The 17149-nt window shown below is 40.6% G+C and overlaps 1 protein-coding gene across 5 annotated transcripts in view; it reads right to left on the minus strand.

Moving 5' to 3' along the window:
• Positions 1–3293: 3293 nt before the first annotated feature.
• LOC137257888 (CD109 antigen-like) overlaps positions 3294–17149 on the minus strand; it is a 104808-nt gene continuing 90952 nt past the window's right edge. For all 5 annotated transcript variants that reach the window (XM_067795381.1, XM_067795385.1, XM_067795380.1 and 2 more), the window contains exons 32-37: positions 14819–14983; positions 14401–14463; positions 13545–13666; positions 12521–12668; positions 6612–6714; positions 3294–5655 (exon numbers count right to left, since the gene is read on the minus strand). In XM_067795381.1, coding sequence (XP_067651482.1) covers positions 5483–5655; positions 6612–6714; positions 12521–12668; positions 13545–13666; positions 14401–14463; positions 14819–14983 — 774 coding nt within the window. In that variant the 3' untranslated portion in view covers positions 3294–5482. The remainder of the gene's footprint in view (positions 5656–6611; positions 6715–12520; positions 12669–13544; positions 13667–14400; positions 14464–14818; positions 14984–17149) is intronic.

A 17149-nucleotide genomic window follows, 5' to 3' on the forward strand; every position in this document is an offset into this window, starting at 1 on the left:
CGGAAATTTTAAACCCGCTTCATGTGAAAATGAACCAAATGTTTGGAGTACCCCCAAGGCATGTTGAGATGTGGTGTTCTATCTCAAATCGACTTTACGTATTTTTAAATGAGCGAAAGTTACTTTTGGTGAAGTCACCAAGCTTCATCAAAAGTTCGGGACAGTACTGTAGCCTAGTGGATAAAACGTACGCTCGTTATACGCCGAAGACCCGGGTTCGATTCCCCACGTGAGCACAACATGTGACGCGGATTCCTGGTGTCTCCCGTCGTGATATTGCTGGAATATTGCCACATGCGGCGTAAAGTCACACTCACTCACTCACCATTAGCCCAGAAGCCTTTATCACTCATTCAGTTACGTTGACTCCGAAAGAAGTATCAGGGGCGAGACATTGAAACTGGTTATTGGTCTTTACTTTTAGCAAGTCCCTAGTCAATTAATCTCTACACGTTTTTCCTAGAAAACGTAATTCACAATTAACATGTTCTCTTAAGCTTCAACAAAATCAGTGAACAAGGCGTCCGACTTACTATCAGGAGGTCCGTGGCTGGAATTCCCGCACCGGAGGCGGAAATTTTAAACCCGCTTCATGTGAAAATGAACCAAATGTTTGGAGTACCCCCAAGGCATGTTGAGATGTGGTGTTCTATCTCAAATCGACTTTACGTATTTTTAAATGAGCGAAAGTTACTTTTGGTGAAGTCACCAAGCTTCATCAAAAGTTCGGGACAGTACTGTAGCCTAGTGGATGAAACGTACGCTCGTTATACGCCGAAGACCCGGGTTCGATTCCCCACGTGAGCACAACATGTGACGCGGATTCCTGGTGTCTCCCGTCGTGATATTGCTGGAATATTGCCACATGCGGCGTAAAGTCACACTCACTCACTCACCATTAGCCCAGAAGCCTTTATCACTCATTCAGTTACGTTGACTCCGAAAGAAGTATCAGGGGCGAGACATTGAAACTGGTTATTGGTCTTTACTTTTAGCAAGTCCCTAGTCAATTAATCTCTACACGTTTTTCCTAGAAAACGTAATTCACAATTAACATGTTCTCTTAAGCTTCAACAAAATCAGTAAACACCACTGCTGTGTAGCGCCAGAGGGAAATTTGGTCATTTTATGCTTCTTTGCTATAATATGTTACTGGTGGGGTAGGGCATGCTTACCTTTTTCGTGAGCATTTACTGTCATTGACTTTCTGGGATTCACTGATAAGATTTCCCCGTTATTTTGTCTTTATTGCCCATCGAAAAAGGGTCATTGGAAAGTCGAGACTTGCTTGTGTTTGGCGTTGATGTTCTTGGTTTTGTCAGGGAGCCTATGTAGGGATGTAGATTATCCCTTGGTTTGTTGAAACACATAAACGGGGTGCCCAGAGGCGGGTACTGCTATTTGTCAATGGGCGGTGCATACTCTTGAGAAAGGGGTGGGGATGGTGCACACTTCAGGTCAAAAGGGGATGAGTGCGAACGCACGCACGAACACAACCATTAGTGCAGGAAAGTGTAGAATCAATGGTATCCTACCATTTGTCCCACGTCAGTTGTTACACACCCCAATACACATACGGTCACAGACCACTGCACACACCTATTACCTATTAGTCAGGAATGGGATATTCCATACTCGTTACAAACATGGAAAGAGACCGCAACACAACTGATTAGCACTACGTGTCATTTCATTTAATTTTAAATGCATTTGTTTCCAACTGATTTAACTTACCACACTGATTTCACTTAACATGAGTTTTCCACTAAGCTTAATGACATATCGGATGGGATCAAGGAAGTCAAGTGGTGTCTTAGTACTCTGGTGAAGCTTATCCTTCTGTCTCTGGATTCTGTTCTCCAACTCTCCGTACACTCGCTTTCTGGTTGGAGGAGCTGCACCCGAGTCGATCTGAGACAGCTTGACCCGATCTGAAAAATCTTCTGCAGGTTGTTATCTGTCTGTCCGGGAGCAGTGCGTACACCAGGGCGTATTCAGAGTTACCAGCTCGTGCACGGACGATATACACCTGATCCTATGAAGATCTCAGTAAGGAATATGTCCTCTGGAGAGACATATCCAGTGTCCTTATAGTAGCGAACATGTTATGTATCATGGTGGTCATGTCCATCTAAACCCAGAAGGATCGAAATACTTCAATAATGACACATTTTATGAAACTGAACAATCTCTATTACACTCCCAGACTCTCTCTGAAAGTGTTTAGTAGGTGATTTCAATGCTAAGACTAACAAGTGGAGTGACTATCGTCGCGTTTTATCTGTAATGGTTGAGTGAGTTTAGTTTTACGCCGCACTCAGCAATATTCCAGCTATATGGAATGGACCATACAACCCAGTGACCTACAACATGAGCATCGATCTGCGCAGTTGGGAACCAATGTCAACTAAGTCAGCGAGCCTGACCACCCGATCCCGTTAATTGCCTCTTATGACAAGTCGCCTTTCATGGCAAGCACGAGTTCCTGACGGCCTATTCAACCCGGGGACGTTCACGGGTCTTGAATACATGTATCAATATACATGACTATAGTAATATTGTCACTGAATTGAAGGCACAGGGTTAGATGTGAAAGTACCATCCATGTAAATGGTATCTGCCTTTGCAGGTCTTAACAAGTCATCGCCTGTGCTGACATGTCTGTCCTGTTGTGGACTTCTTGTAGAGGAATCCGTTAAAAAGGAACTTGTGATCAGTCTCAGTGTGATGAAACATACTCTACTCTTTGTATACAAGTCATGGATAATGTGCAAGGGTCATCCCCTTTCATACATGGTAAATGATGTATTTTCTAGGTATAATTGAGTTTATCATCTGCCTTGAGAAGAAATCATCTCAAGATAAAAAGGTAAATATTAAATGCTATAACACATTTTAATCAAACATGTCTTGACTATAAATGCATCAAATGTGCTGGCTGTCAGTCCCTTTGATCCATCTGACAAGTAAGCTGCTTCTGCTGAACAGTTTGGGCTAGTCCACTATTGTTGTAGGTGTAGCAGTAATTAACCCCCAATCTGACTGTATAACAACTGGCATGTGTAACAAATGGGAGACAACCACACATGGAAGACACTGTACCACAGATATTAGAGCTGTCAGTAATATGACATGTCATGGTGACTTCTGATCGTACATGCAAGTGTCACCTGTATTCCATGTAATGAGACCTCATACACAACATTCTCTACATTCCAGGATATAGGAAACAATGAGTGTCTTACTCTTATGTCTCAACATGTAATGACCCTAAATTAGAACACACACCATCATTATGTTCTAACTGTTTATTCTACTACAAAATATTTATCCAAAGCATAGTGAAGATATGTCATAAAGGCACTTCTAAAACACAACCGCCCAAATCATGGTACTTAAGACAAAGGACAATAAAACATCAAAGGTAGGAGCTAAGAAAACCCTCACATTGAAATATATCAACTTCCATTCCTAAAACACAAGAATTCTTCAACTTATGAATAAAGTTAAAAATCCAGTTTGTAGAAACATGTACTTGGAACAAACATGAAAATCACCTTTATTATATTCTTTCACAGCAAACAAAGGCTTCGCTTAAAATATATTTCAAAAGATAAGTAAAAAATTCCAGAAAAACTCTAAAATGTTAACCTGTACAGTGAGGAACTTGCGTGTTTGCATAACATCCATGAAAGGTGTCATCTGTTAACAACATATAGTTCTACAAAAATAACACAAAACAGCACAACACAATAGAAACAACATTATTGTACATGTGGTTTAGGGAGAATAGTTTTAAGTTTAAAAACATAAAGCAGTTAAATGTTAATAGAAAGTAGCATCCAGGAAGATACATCAAACATCAACTAACCAGTAAACATCAATATACAGCTTGTTCACAACTGCAGTGAGTGAGTGAGTTTAGTTGTACTTCGTTTTTAGCAATATCAGTGCACAGTGGGCACCAGAAATGGGCTTTGCACATTGAAAACGTGGGAATCGAACCAAGATCTTCAGTGCATCATGCAAGTGCTGTAACTAATAGGCTAGCCCACCATCCCCTTCAAAAGTTCACGTACAGTGAGGAACAACTATGCAGAGATGAAACGGGATTACAAAATGTGTGTGTTGTAAATGACATTTTGATTCAGAGAAATAAGTACATAAGGAGCTCATCTGCTTGAGCCTTTTCATACATGAAAAGGAGATTGTGGGGACTAAAAAATATTTACAAAGATATTTGTATGTAGGATGTAGTTTGACAATATTACTGCATGCCATTCATACCATGTTCTGCCATGCTATTGAAAAAGAATGTCAAAATTACTGCTGCTCAAGACACCAAAGTCACAATTAGATAAGGACTAAAGCACTATTTAAAGTAGTACTATTTAAAGAAGACACAAGGGTAAGCAATTATTATGCTTTTGATATTTTCAGACAGACAAAAGTGTGAAAAAACAGACAATAAGCACCATCCAACATTGTGACCTGCACTTGAACATGGTATTGCCATCTTGGGGATCCTGAACATGAATTACACAGGATTATCCAATCCTCACACAAAGTCCATTACCATGTCAAAAATATTGAGAAAAATATGTACAAATACATGTATGTATGAAAAACAATTGTCCATCAGTCTCATCACAGTCTTCATGGAATGGCTGAATATTGTATTGGCTATTTACTGCCTAAGAAAATATATAATAATGTTTTACTTTTCTTTGATCGAACACCATACACATTATGATAATTTCATTTTAGACATGAATGCATCACTCTGTTTCAGATAAGGAATTATTGTTAAGACATTTTTGTTGTGCAAATTAAAATAAAGTCTCACTCTCAGACATTCATCTGTGCTTGGGCAACCTGTTGGTGGTAAACAAGCATTATCTATAAGAATTACAAGAGAAGACCATGAACTCATATGTGACAAAATTTTCTGTAAAGACTTTTAGGAGCCACGTTGGACATCTATCTCCAGGTATTTATCAGCCAAACTGGCAGAAATAAACTCAAACCGATGGTACATTCAGTTGTCATGGTTACACTGATAATTATTTTTAAATTTCTAAAGTAATGAACAGCAGTTTCAAACTTAAAACCACTCTGAGACTTCATTTACTCTTTTTTTTGTACCAGTGCATGACCAATACATACGTCCAGTGGACTAAAGATAACAAAACCCAGAATATTTTCCTCAAATCAGCTGCCTTAAACACTGTCAAGGTTTCAACAAACTGATTGCTTGGTATTTGATAGAAAGGAATATTTACAATACTTCTGTCACGTAACCAAGCACATAAGAGATAAACGTCTTACAGAACCTTAAAATGGGGAGAACGTACTCAACAAAATTCATCATATACATGAACAGAAACAGACATGGTTACAAAATTTTCAGAATTTCTGAAGTTCTTCATCATGTGCAAACCCTGCTGTCTCCTTGTCATGAGTCCCTGAGCTGTTTCCATGGTTACAGTGCCAGAATGAGGCTGAGGAGGAGGCAGATGATGCCAGCAAGGAGGAAGCTGTGCAGTTTCTGGATGCTGGCAGCACTTGTGTTGCAGCTTGCAGGGCAAGATGTGCCACATATCTGGCAAACATCTTCACCGTCTTCAAGTGTGTACACTTCAATTGTCTCCACCTCTGAAAACCCAAACCAGGATAAATGCGTCAGGAGGTGCAACGCTGTTCAGAAAGTATGTCACTACTGGTAAGATGTGTCAGTGTAATGTGTTATGAAAGTCTACAGATGTAGGTTACTGATACTACTTGGGCATGAAGAGATTAAATGCTGTTTTATGCAGAAGTCTGGATTAACATTATGGATAACAACTTCTTTATTGCGTGTCACTCCTGCTTGACAATGGTACAAGAATCTGTGTGACATTTCGCTACAGATTCTAGTACTGTTGTCAAGCAGGACTTTACAACAGTACAAGAATCTGTAGCGAAATGTTGCACTCGCGCAATAAAGATGTTGTTATCTATAACAATTTGTGCTATTTGTACACCTCCACTTAAAAAATGCCACTCAAACAAGTTAAGACAGGAAGTGATACCCTGCATAAATGTATGTCCTGGAGTATTCTGGAGAGTAAGTTATACCCAATGCATGTCCTGGAGTATGTCAAGACAGGACGTGATACCCTACCTGGCAGTATGTCAAGACAGGAGGTGATACCCTGCATAAATGCATGTCCTGGAGTAATCTAGAGAGTAAGTTAGACCCAATGCATGTCCTGGAGTATGTCAAGACAGGAGGTGATACCCTGCATAAATGCATGTCCTGGAGTAATCTAGAGAGTAAGTTACACCCAATGCATGTCCTGGAGTATGTGAAGATGGGAAGTGTTACCCTGCATAAATGTATGTCCTGGAGTAATCTAGAGAGTAAGTTATACCCAATGCATGTCCTAGAGTATGTGAAGACAGGAAGTGATACCCTACCTGGCAGTATGTCAAGACAGGAGGTGATACCCTATATGGCTATATGTCAAGACAGGAAGTGATACCCTACAAAAATGTATGTCCTGGAGTATGTCTAGAGAACAAGTGATATCCTACCTGGCTGTATGTCAAGACAGGAAGTGATACATTACCTGGCTGGTAGTAGATGACAGCTTTCATGGAGGCTGCCTGCAGGTTGGCAACAGGGGCATCTCTTCTGACATGGACGTCCACACACTGAGGTTTCACTGTGGGCTGCAGGTGAGAAACTATTTCTTGTAGGACACAGGTAGACAAGTACTGAAGAACTCTAACCCCTTATAGTCATGGTCATTTGTCAGTATGTCAAATACAGACATAAGTATGTTGTTCTTATATTAGCTAAATAACAAAGGATTACTATTATCAAAATTCAAAGTCTACACAGTACATGTATGAATAAATCATGTTATTTTCTGAATAAAACCGATATTTTACAGTTATCCTGACTCATGCTCATTATGGTATACACTTGAATTCCCTTGACGTTCCTTCTACTTGAAGTGGATGCACAAAACACTCACCCACCAGACACCACCCTTTCCTGCCATGACCAGCGCCACTCTCTCCGAACCTCATAAGCCTGACACAAGAATTACTAGGAATTCAGCGTCCCTGAGAGGGACAGTTGGGAGTGCTTGATGCAATGAGTCATGGTAAGTATGAAATATCAATTTTATTCAGAAAATTACATATTTTTCCTTATCCTGACTCAGACTTAGTATGCTTACAGAATCCAATGGAAATGGCAGTGGAGCAGGCCACGCTGGATTCTGTTGACTGTAATACGTACATCCAGTACTTCCCCCCTTTTCGGGAACTATAACAGTGATAGTTCAGTCCTGTTCTTCCAATATTCAACTGTGAGATGGGGGTAATCACATCCAGTCACACTTGTCTTCTCTTGAAGCATTTGTTGACTGGAACATGATGATTGATATATAGATCAGCTAGCATCCTGCTGGTGTCTAACTGTATGCATATCAAGATTTCCAGTCAAGATCAGTTGCAACCCTTCCATCATGTACAAATATCATCATTGTGAGTACAGGGTCATAATCACTCATGCTAGCCTGTTCAAGACATGTGCATGGACTCTCAACCATTATACTCAACCAAGCATCTTGGTCTCAACAAGTCACATGATAAAACGGTGAGTGAAACTCAGCTCCTTTGTGGAACCGTTAGTTGTTGTGCAACAACAAGTAGCTCAAACTGGTGAATGCCAGTGACATCCTCCTTGGCCATGTCCCATAGGCAGTGATTGGCGAACATGATTTTTGATTTTCAGATGCAGCCCTCCATTATAGTTGTTAGCAAGCTTTTTCCTTGTAGAGCTAGTATTGACGCCAAGGCCCTCACTTGGTGTGGATTGGTGGCTCGCGAAGTTTTGACTCCTGCTGCTTTGTAGGCCCTCAGTATAAGTGCTCTCATCCATACTGAGATGGTGCTGCGGGATACTTCCATAGGTGTCTCAGTAGATATTGAGATAAAACATCTCCTTGTCTTAGTTCTCTGGAGATATACATACAACGCTCTGACTGGGCATAATGATAAATCCTGTGTATCATGAGGTCTGTAGATAATGCGCATGTATTTCTGACATCCATGCTGCTGTTGCTAGGGCGAGTAGGAAAAGCATTTTCAATTTCAATAATTCAAGCGATGTCTGGTCCAGTGGCTTGTAGACATCACTCGTGAGATGTTGTAGAATGACATTCAAGTCCCAAGGTGGAGCTTTAAATCTGCTTTGTTGGTCTTCTATCTTGAAAAAGGGTAGTAAGGAGAGTAGTTCAGGTACTTTAGTCAGCTTGATCCCTGTATTCATGGTGATAACACAGTCAAGTGACACCAAGTATGTTGACAGTGTAGAACCTTTCACTCCTCTGGAATGTCGTTGATGACATAAGTTTTCTGCTATTTGAGGGTGTGGCCTTTATTGTGGTGAAGCCTTTCTTTCTCGCATACATTTCAAACTGCATCCACTTATCATTGTATAATGTGCGGATAGATCTACATACAGCTTGGGTGACTGCCTTCACCTCTCTAGTGGAATATCCTCCATGTTTCAAGCATCCATACGATACAAACTATACATGAAGTTGGACTGATGTTCTTCCACTCAGGTAGTTGCTGTTGGTTGTCCTATTTCCTCTATGAGTAATGTGAACCAATCTCAGCATCGTCTGCTTTATCTTCCCGATGACTTTTGGTTGTACTGCAGGAGGGGGGAACATGTGAGTGTTCACTCCTTCCCATGCGAGGCTGAGAGCATCAGTTGTCCATGCTAATGGACCTGGCATTGGCGATATGAATGTTGGTATCTGCTTGTTGAACCTTGTGGCAAATAGGTCTATTTGTAGAGATCCGAATGTCTGACTTATCAGTTGGAATGTCTCTCAATGTAGCATCCATTCCATTGGAGATGGTTGTAGAGGGCATGATGTTGCGTGTACCTGGGATGTGACATGCCTTTACGTGGAGGTTCAAGTCATCGACAATGTTGAAGAGTTGAAAGGTCAGCAGTAGCAGTGTGTGAAAGCATGTTGATCCTTGCTTGTATATGTAGGAGTTGGAGTTGTCTGTGTGAACTATCAGTAGTTTGTTCCTCAATCCTGATGACCAATGACGTACAGAGTTGATTACAGCTTTCATGTCCAGGTGGTTGATATGCTGAATGTATTCGTTGCATTCTTGCCAGCACCTTGTTTAGGTGAGCACCATAAACTTGTAGTGATGCATCTAAGTAGAGATGATTGTTCTAGACTGACTCCAGTAAATAAGTCCCTGCGCAGACATTTGATCGGTGAGTCCACAATGGGAGATATGGTCTCAAGTTGTCCGACAGAGCAATCCAATCCAATCCAATCCAAGAACCATTGCAATGGGCACAGTTGTGGACATCCTCGTCTGGTCAAATCCTGTCCTGATGTGAGCAGACTGAGTAGACATTGCCACTGTCATCATGGTAATGGAGGGAGTAGAGCTTGTGCTATCATGGCTTGAATTTTGACCCACAGATCCTCTGGGTACAATGATGATGGAGTGATGAGTCAAATTCCGAGGAACTGAAGTTCTTGCTGCAGCTCTAATTCCAATTTCAGAAGATTCACAAGCAATCCGAATTGAGTTAGCAGGCTGATGGTCAAGTCTATCTGTAATCTGAGTTGACTTATCTTGTGATGTGCTTGAATGCTGGCATCCAGGTAAAAAGCGCTGCAAAATCCCCGCTGATGTAGGTAGGTGACTACTGGCTTGATTACCCGAGTAAATAGTCAGGGGGCCAAAGATATTCAAACTGGCAGAACCATCCAACCTTTGAATAGGAAACGCAGACATTTCCTGGAATCCAGATGCATTGGAATGTGCAGGTAGGCATCTTGTAGATCGATGCTGGCTATATAATCCACTGGACAGATGAGATGCTGGTAGATGGATCATTCTGAACTGTTCTGGCTTGTAAATAATCCTTGGTGAACTCCTTCATATAAGATGAAACTTTTCCTTGGAATTTGTCTTTGGAACAAGAAAGACTGGGGAGTAGAATCATGGTGTTAGTCAATCCAGGTGTAGTTTTTCGACTGGACCTTCCTCTAGTAAAGACATTATGGTGTTGGCTAACTTGACTTATTGATCCCTAGTGTACACAAAGAATTCTGGGTCTATTCTGAGCAGTGGTGTTGCCTGTAGTGGGATCTTGGAGCCGACGTAATCATCGTTGAGAAGTCCCCAGGAACGTTGTAGTTCAGCACTGTTCTCCTTTAACACTCCTGGCTGGGTGTCCTGTTCCATGGGAGTGCCTGTTTCTCCCAGTTGAGCGATTAAAAGAGCCCTTGCCCCTATGAGCATTGTACTTCTTGTTTCTTGTTCTCTGGCCCTGGAGAACTTTGACTTTTTGAAGTAATGCTGAGATGTCTACTTGAGGACAGTGGTCAATTGACTTTATCATCATTATTTCCCTGGAGTCCCCAGTAACAGATTTAGCGACATCCTAAATTCTGCTGTCAAAATACTGTGGATGCTGACCAGGGAGCTCGATACAAGGGTTTAGTAAAGCTGTCGCCCAAAGATGATGCTGATAGTAGACCTTGCCGGTGTAGTAGATTTTATCCAGCAGATGTTGTATCTAGATGCTTTGATATGAATCGTTGATCCTTGATGAATGGTTGTATCAAGCTGAGTCAGTTGCTTATCCTGTACTTTCTAGGACCTTTGCTCATCTACTTCAGGTGCTTTCATAAAGGGTGAAGTGGGAATTGTCGAGTGCTCAGGGCCAGGATGCATTGTTGCTGATACTAAGTCACCGTCTGAAAGACTGTAGACAAAGTTTCTGCATTGGTAGATATCAGCACAACCTGCGGAAACGCCAGAGTGTCGATGTCCTTATTACTCATCATATAAGGTATGAGCCTTGTTGGATTCCTTCGATGGAGGAACTAGGTTGAAACTATTTGTGATCCACAATGTAATCTCAGAATCTGAGAAGGCTTCCTCCAATGACATCCGTCTCCTTCCTTCCATGAGTGCACGCATGAGTGGGAAATGATGTCCATGCAGCGAGTGTTATTGTGGTCCAATGAACAATGACAGCGTCTCCAACGAATGGGAGATGCAGACAGTGAATGCTTGTAGCTGTAGCTGAGATCTAGACGACATCTCGACTACACCCTTGCTGGTATGTTCACATGCCCCCTTGATATGTCTTGCTGATCATGAAAATTATGAATGTTGGGTGTTAACAACATTCGGTTATAAGATGCAGAATCAACCGATTTAGACATGACCAGTGAGAGCCTGCGTTGTTTGTCCTTCGCTCACCTTTTAACTCTATATAAATATAATGCAAATTCTGAAAAATTTAGCACCGTGTGGGCATCCAAAATGCCTCCAACTGTCATCGTCAGGTGATGAAGGAGAGAGTGACAAGGATGGCTGGACATGTGACTGTAATGGCGGGACAGGGAGGCTTCCGATGGTTGAGTGTATTGTACATCTGCTTCAATTAAAAGGGAACTTCAAAGGATTTCAAGTGTTTTACAATCTTCACATAGAGGGAGGAGATAAGCATAACAAGCATGAGTCAGGATAAGGAAAAATACTTGTTTATATATATATATAGGCCCATGCCTGCATGTGAGTGTGTGTGAATGTATAAAATCACATAGTGGACTTGCCGTGTATGTTGTTGCCTCAGGTCCCACTCTCTGCTGTTTCAGCTGTACAGGGTAAACCCTGATCTTCAGATCAAGCTACTACAACTTGTCTCTGCTAATCTTTTCTAAGAGCCTGGCACTCAGATCAAACTATAACAGTTGGTCTCTGCTGATCTATTCTAAGTGCCTCATCCTTAAAATAAGTAATTACACTTGGTCTCTGTCAGTCCATTCTAAGTGTCTGATCCTTGGATCAAGCTGCGAGAAAAAGTGGTTTCAACTTTTATGCTGTGCTCTTAATGCATGCACAGTGAATAGGTTTGCGGAGCTTGAAACACTATTCCTGCCCAGAAAATGAGGTCGCAATCAGAGGTCTAATCTTGGTTGTGTATTCATTGCATAAAAAAAATGTTGATTGTGATAAGCAGACTCTGTAACAGAGAAAACTCAAAGTCTGGTTTATTGACATCTATGTGTCTGCCTGCCTGTCTGCTAATGACAATATGCAATGCACAACTTCAATCACTGACCACATGCAATTTGAAATTAACACCTAAACAAAGAGCTGACTAAGCACATTGACAAATGACCAGAGGCAAATAAAAAATCTTTGCTACACTTGAGTGCACACCCAATGGTTCTGACTGGGTTTGGTAATGCGGCTGATTTGTTTCGAGGGAAGTAAACCCAAGAACTACATATTGCACTTTCGATTTGCGACTATATGCATATAATTTTGTTTATTTCTTTATTTTATATATCATGAATAAGTGATAACTGTGTTTTAATTATGTTTGGTGTTTGAGTTGCATGTGACTAAAGCTTTAAGCTTGGAATTCCCATACTGATAAGTATGGTAAAATACTGACCTGATCAAAATAGAGATGAACATGATCGCCATCATTGTCAACTCGCCTGACGCCGTTTTCTCGAGCCAGCATGTCTTCGTTAGCCAGTGATGACATTGTTGGCATTTCAAATGAAACCACTGTCATGCCCAGGTTAGATTGTTGGGAGCTGAAATATCAATGCAAGTCACATCACTAATATGAAGTAATACATTGCAAGTGGGTCATGATCAATTATATACTACTCATGAGACTTATGTGTTTATGTACTAGTCATGTGACTCATCATCATCTTATATACTAGTCATGTGACTCATATATTTATGCACTAGTCATGTGACTCATGTTTATGTACTAGTCATGTGACTTATGTGTTTATGTACTAGTCATGTGACTCATGTTTATGTACTAGTCATGCGACTCAGGTATTTATGTGGTAGTCATGTGACTCATGTATTTATGTACTAGTCACATGACTTATGTTTATGTACTAGTCATGCGACTCATGTATTTATGTACTAGTCACATGACTTATGTTTATGTAGTAGTCATGTGACTCATGTATTTATGTGGTAGTCATGTGACTCATGTATTTATGTGGTAGTCATGTGACTCATGTATTTATGTGGTAGTCATGTGACTCATGTATTTATGTACTAGTCATGTGACTCATGTTTATGTACTAGTCATGTGACTCATATATTTATGCACTAGTCATGTGACTCATGTATTTATGTACTAGTCACGTGACTTATGTGTTTATGTACTAGTCATGTGACTCATGTTTATGTACTAGTCATGTGACTCATGTTTATGTACTAGTCATGTGACTCATGTATTTATGTACTAGTCATGTGACTTATGTGTTTATGTACTAGTCATGTGACTCATGTATTTATGTGGTAGTCATGTGACTCAGGTATTTATGTGGTAGTCATGTGACTCGTGTTTATGTACTAGTCATGTGACTCATGTTTATGTACTAGTCATGTGACTCATGTATTTATGTGGTAGTCATGTTGTCATCCCTTCGTGTCAACTTTACCTAAAGCATCCCTTCAGATTGTACAGGTCCTGATTGAGTTTGTATGTCACAATGGACACATCAATCTGTTTGGTATCTGTCTTCTTCACAACACTGGTATTTGTGTTGTACTGCCACAGGATCTGTAAGTGATAAAGCAGTCATTCTGATAAAGGAAATGGAAAAGTACATGGAACAGAGGACTGTGAGTCTGTGTGACGAGCAAAACACTGACGTGGTATGAATTACTTGCATCCATCATGTTGACTCAACACAGGCAGAGGAGCATCCTAGGGATGCTGGGGTAGAAAACCTCCCCTGCAGTCAACACATAGTAAGATGCGCCCACACTGATCAGGCAGTCAGGCTGTGTTGGTTCTGTATGTTTACATACCAGCAGTGAGAACTGTTGTTGCAATATCTAGCGTTGGATTACATGGGACAAACAGATCATTTCAGGACTGCACACATATTGCTGGAACATTGTCGAATGTACCATTAAAGAATAAAACACAACACCACTACTGAACTCATGTGCAAGCAGCTGCTATTGAATGCCTAGTTTAGCTTTATGCTGCTTTTAGCAAAATTCCAGCAATATCATTGTAGGGAACACCAGAATAGGCTTCACACATTGTGCCCACGTGGAGAATCAAACCCAGCATATTTAGGCCAGGGTATGGCTAGCAAACCCTTCCTTTGTACAGCAAACTACTAGATGGCTGTATCGAGAGGAATTCCATGCCTATCACAAATAACATATTGTTCTCAGGCACTCACAACACTGATCCCAAAACTTGCTAGTGGTATTTGTTGTTTTTCATCGCAATCATTTCAGCAGTAAGTAAAATAAAAGTGCACGAAGCAATGTCATTACCTTGACAACAGCCAAACCCTTTCCAGTGGCAGTCAGTTCAAGTGATGTAGTGTCTGGTGGAAACTGCAAAAACAATATTTATTATCACAAGAGGACCAGCAATGGATGATAATCAAGCAAGTGGTGAATCTGTAGCATGACATGAATGGGAACAATTCAGTGAAAGAGTAAAGTTTAATGCCACACTCAGCAGTATTCCAGCTATATGACGGCAGTTTGTAAATAATGGAACATGGATCTGACAATCCAATGATCAACAGCATGAGCATCAGGTAGGATGATATGTGTCCTGACCATCCGATCCTGTCAGTTGACTCTTGTGACAAGCATGGGTTACTGAAAACCAATTCTAAACCAGATCTTTAGAGATGCGAGACAATGACTGCTATTCTGTTCAGAGTAAGTGGGTGATACAGACCACATATGACTGCAGCAGCAGCAGCTTATTCCTCTGGACCAGGAACTCCTTGGTCTCTGACCCGGATGCAGCGTTGGCCTTGACGGTCAGTGAGATCTCAGTATCAGGCGAGGTGAATATCAGGGATGCATACTCCGCAAGGGCTTGTAGTCCTATGACAGTGTCCTAGTTCAGACAATAAAATAATTTCTCATCTTAACTGTTTCAGAGCACTGCAGAAAACATGGGATGAAAGCCGTGCAATAGTGACTCTGATAAAACTGTTTCCAAAGATCACAGTTGAGGGTCTATGCCGGCATCAATTGCATTAATCATTGATGACAACAACAGACACACAACATCAATTTGAGCAGACAATTTTCAAAGTAGGACTGGTTAAATTAGACTTAGGGCAATTTCACGCTTTGTCATCCCTGTTTGATCTCAATATCCTATTTCAAATGGCCTCTCACTAAGCAGATACAGTCATCCCTTGCAATAACGCTCTTCGCGATACTGTGGATTTGGTTAAACCACAGGGAAATCCGTGGCTCACATAAAAAAAATTGAACTGCAATCACACCCCTTTACAAAATCGAAAACAGCTCATCAACAAATCTGCTGTTGAGCTCTGGTAAATCATGTCAACTAGTGAAATTCAGTGCAAATGGAAACTGGCACTGTTTTTCATACATATTCATTGTTTTTCAGATGCTTAAAACATGCAGGGTTTTCTGAATGATAATCCAACAGCGACATATTGTAGTAACTTATAAAAGACAAGACATGCCATCAGTCAAGTACTTGCAATGTTCGCTGTGATGCAACACACTGCACTATAGCATGGTTAAAAACACAGTCATCCGAGAATGTACGGTGTCAGAAAACACATTCTATTTGATAAAATTCAATCCCATTTTATTCATTAAAAGTGCTGACAGTAACAACAGAGACACCCGTGAGAGAAAGGGCATTACCTCATTCCATACATGTACAACTTCTGCTTATCACATTCATGAGGGTCCAGTCTTCCAGTAACACCAATTTCACATTATTCTTAGCAATCACAAACAGACTACAGCCTCATAATCCATGGGCTTTGAAACCCACATTATTGACTCTTCGAAGTCATATTTGACAATTAAGTGGTCAATATTTTGTTTTTACAATCAAAGTTGCCAGTACTGCGTGAAGTCAGCTGTGACTTGTCAGACTGTCTCCTAAGTAAAATGTATCCAGACAGGTAACAGCCTGTATTCATTGTTGTGTTAAATGTGTTTGCAGGAAACATGTATTATATGCTAATCCGACAGCAATATATAATATATCTGCTACAATAACTGCTTAACATATAAAATGGAACAGAAATCGTTTGATGAAATATTATTGGATCGTTTCTGAATCAGTGGTACACTGGGTCAAAACAATCTGTGCACAGCTGATTGCTATTTCTGGCTTAGTTGAATAACAGGTAGCATAACAGGAACAAAAATTGTATTATCATGTCTAGTGATCTTTTGCAAGATTCCCGTACACATATATATATACATTTTCATTTTCAAAGTTTGTTTCTTTTCACCTTCAGTGATATGATATAGTTTTGACTGGGCACAATACTAAAAATAGCAGTTTTGTTATGACCTTGGAAAATACGATTTTACTTGGCCTTTGTTCCAAATTATGTAATAGATACTATCACGTGGATGTCTAATAATGCCAGGGGTCATCTGTGTACCCCAAGACCCGTGCTATGGCGAGGGATGACTGTACCTATAAATCACATTTAGTAATATTTTCAAAATGTAGACTGACTGTCAACAATGGCAACTAGCACAAACTGACTCTGCTTTAAAAATGTAATATTTATGATAAAACTGATATTTCATACTTATCCTGACTCATAGTTTATTGCTTGTCTCGCCTTCCTTCCAAATGGTTAGTGGAAACTCGAATTCCTTCAAATCCCCTGGAAGCAAATATACAATCACTCACCTTGAGCCACCTCCCCTTCTGCCCATGTGAATGCACACATGTGAAACCTCACTCTCTCTGACAGTACGCCTCCTCACAGGCCTACAGAGAAGTCCGAGTGGTGAGAAGGGATGGTTGAGAGGGATGAATCTCATGAGTCATGATCGGTATACAATATTAATTTCATCATAAGAATTACATATTTTGCCTTATCCTGACCCATGCTTTATTGCTTACTGAATCTGACGGAAAAGGTGACAGGTCAACCACCTCCTGGATTCCCTGTTAAATTCTACTCAGACATGTGTTCGCTTATGCACCCTCTCCTCTGGGAATTCTTCTCGCAGCTGCATACTGGATTTCAGACCTGAGTCTTAGTTC

This window comes from Haliotis asinina, chromosome 12 (assembly GCF_037392515.1).
Source record: "Haliotis asinina isolate JCU_RB_2024 chromosome 12, JCU_Hal_asi_v2, whole genome shotgun sequence".
Taxonomy (NCBI): domain Eukaryota; kingdom Metazoa; phylum Mollusca; class Gastropoda; order Lepetellida; family Haliotidae; genus Haliotis; species Haliotis asinina.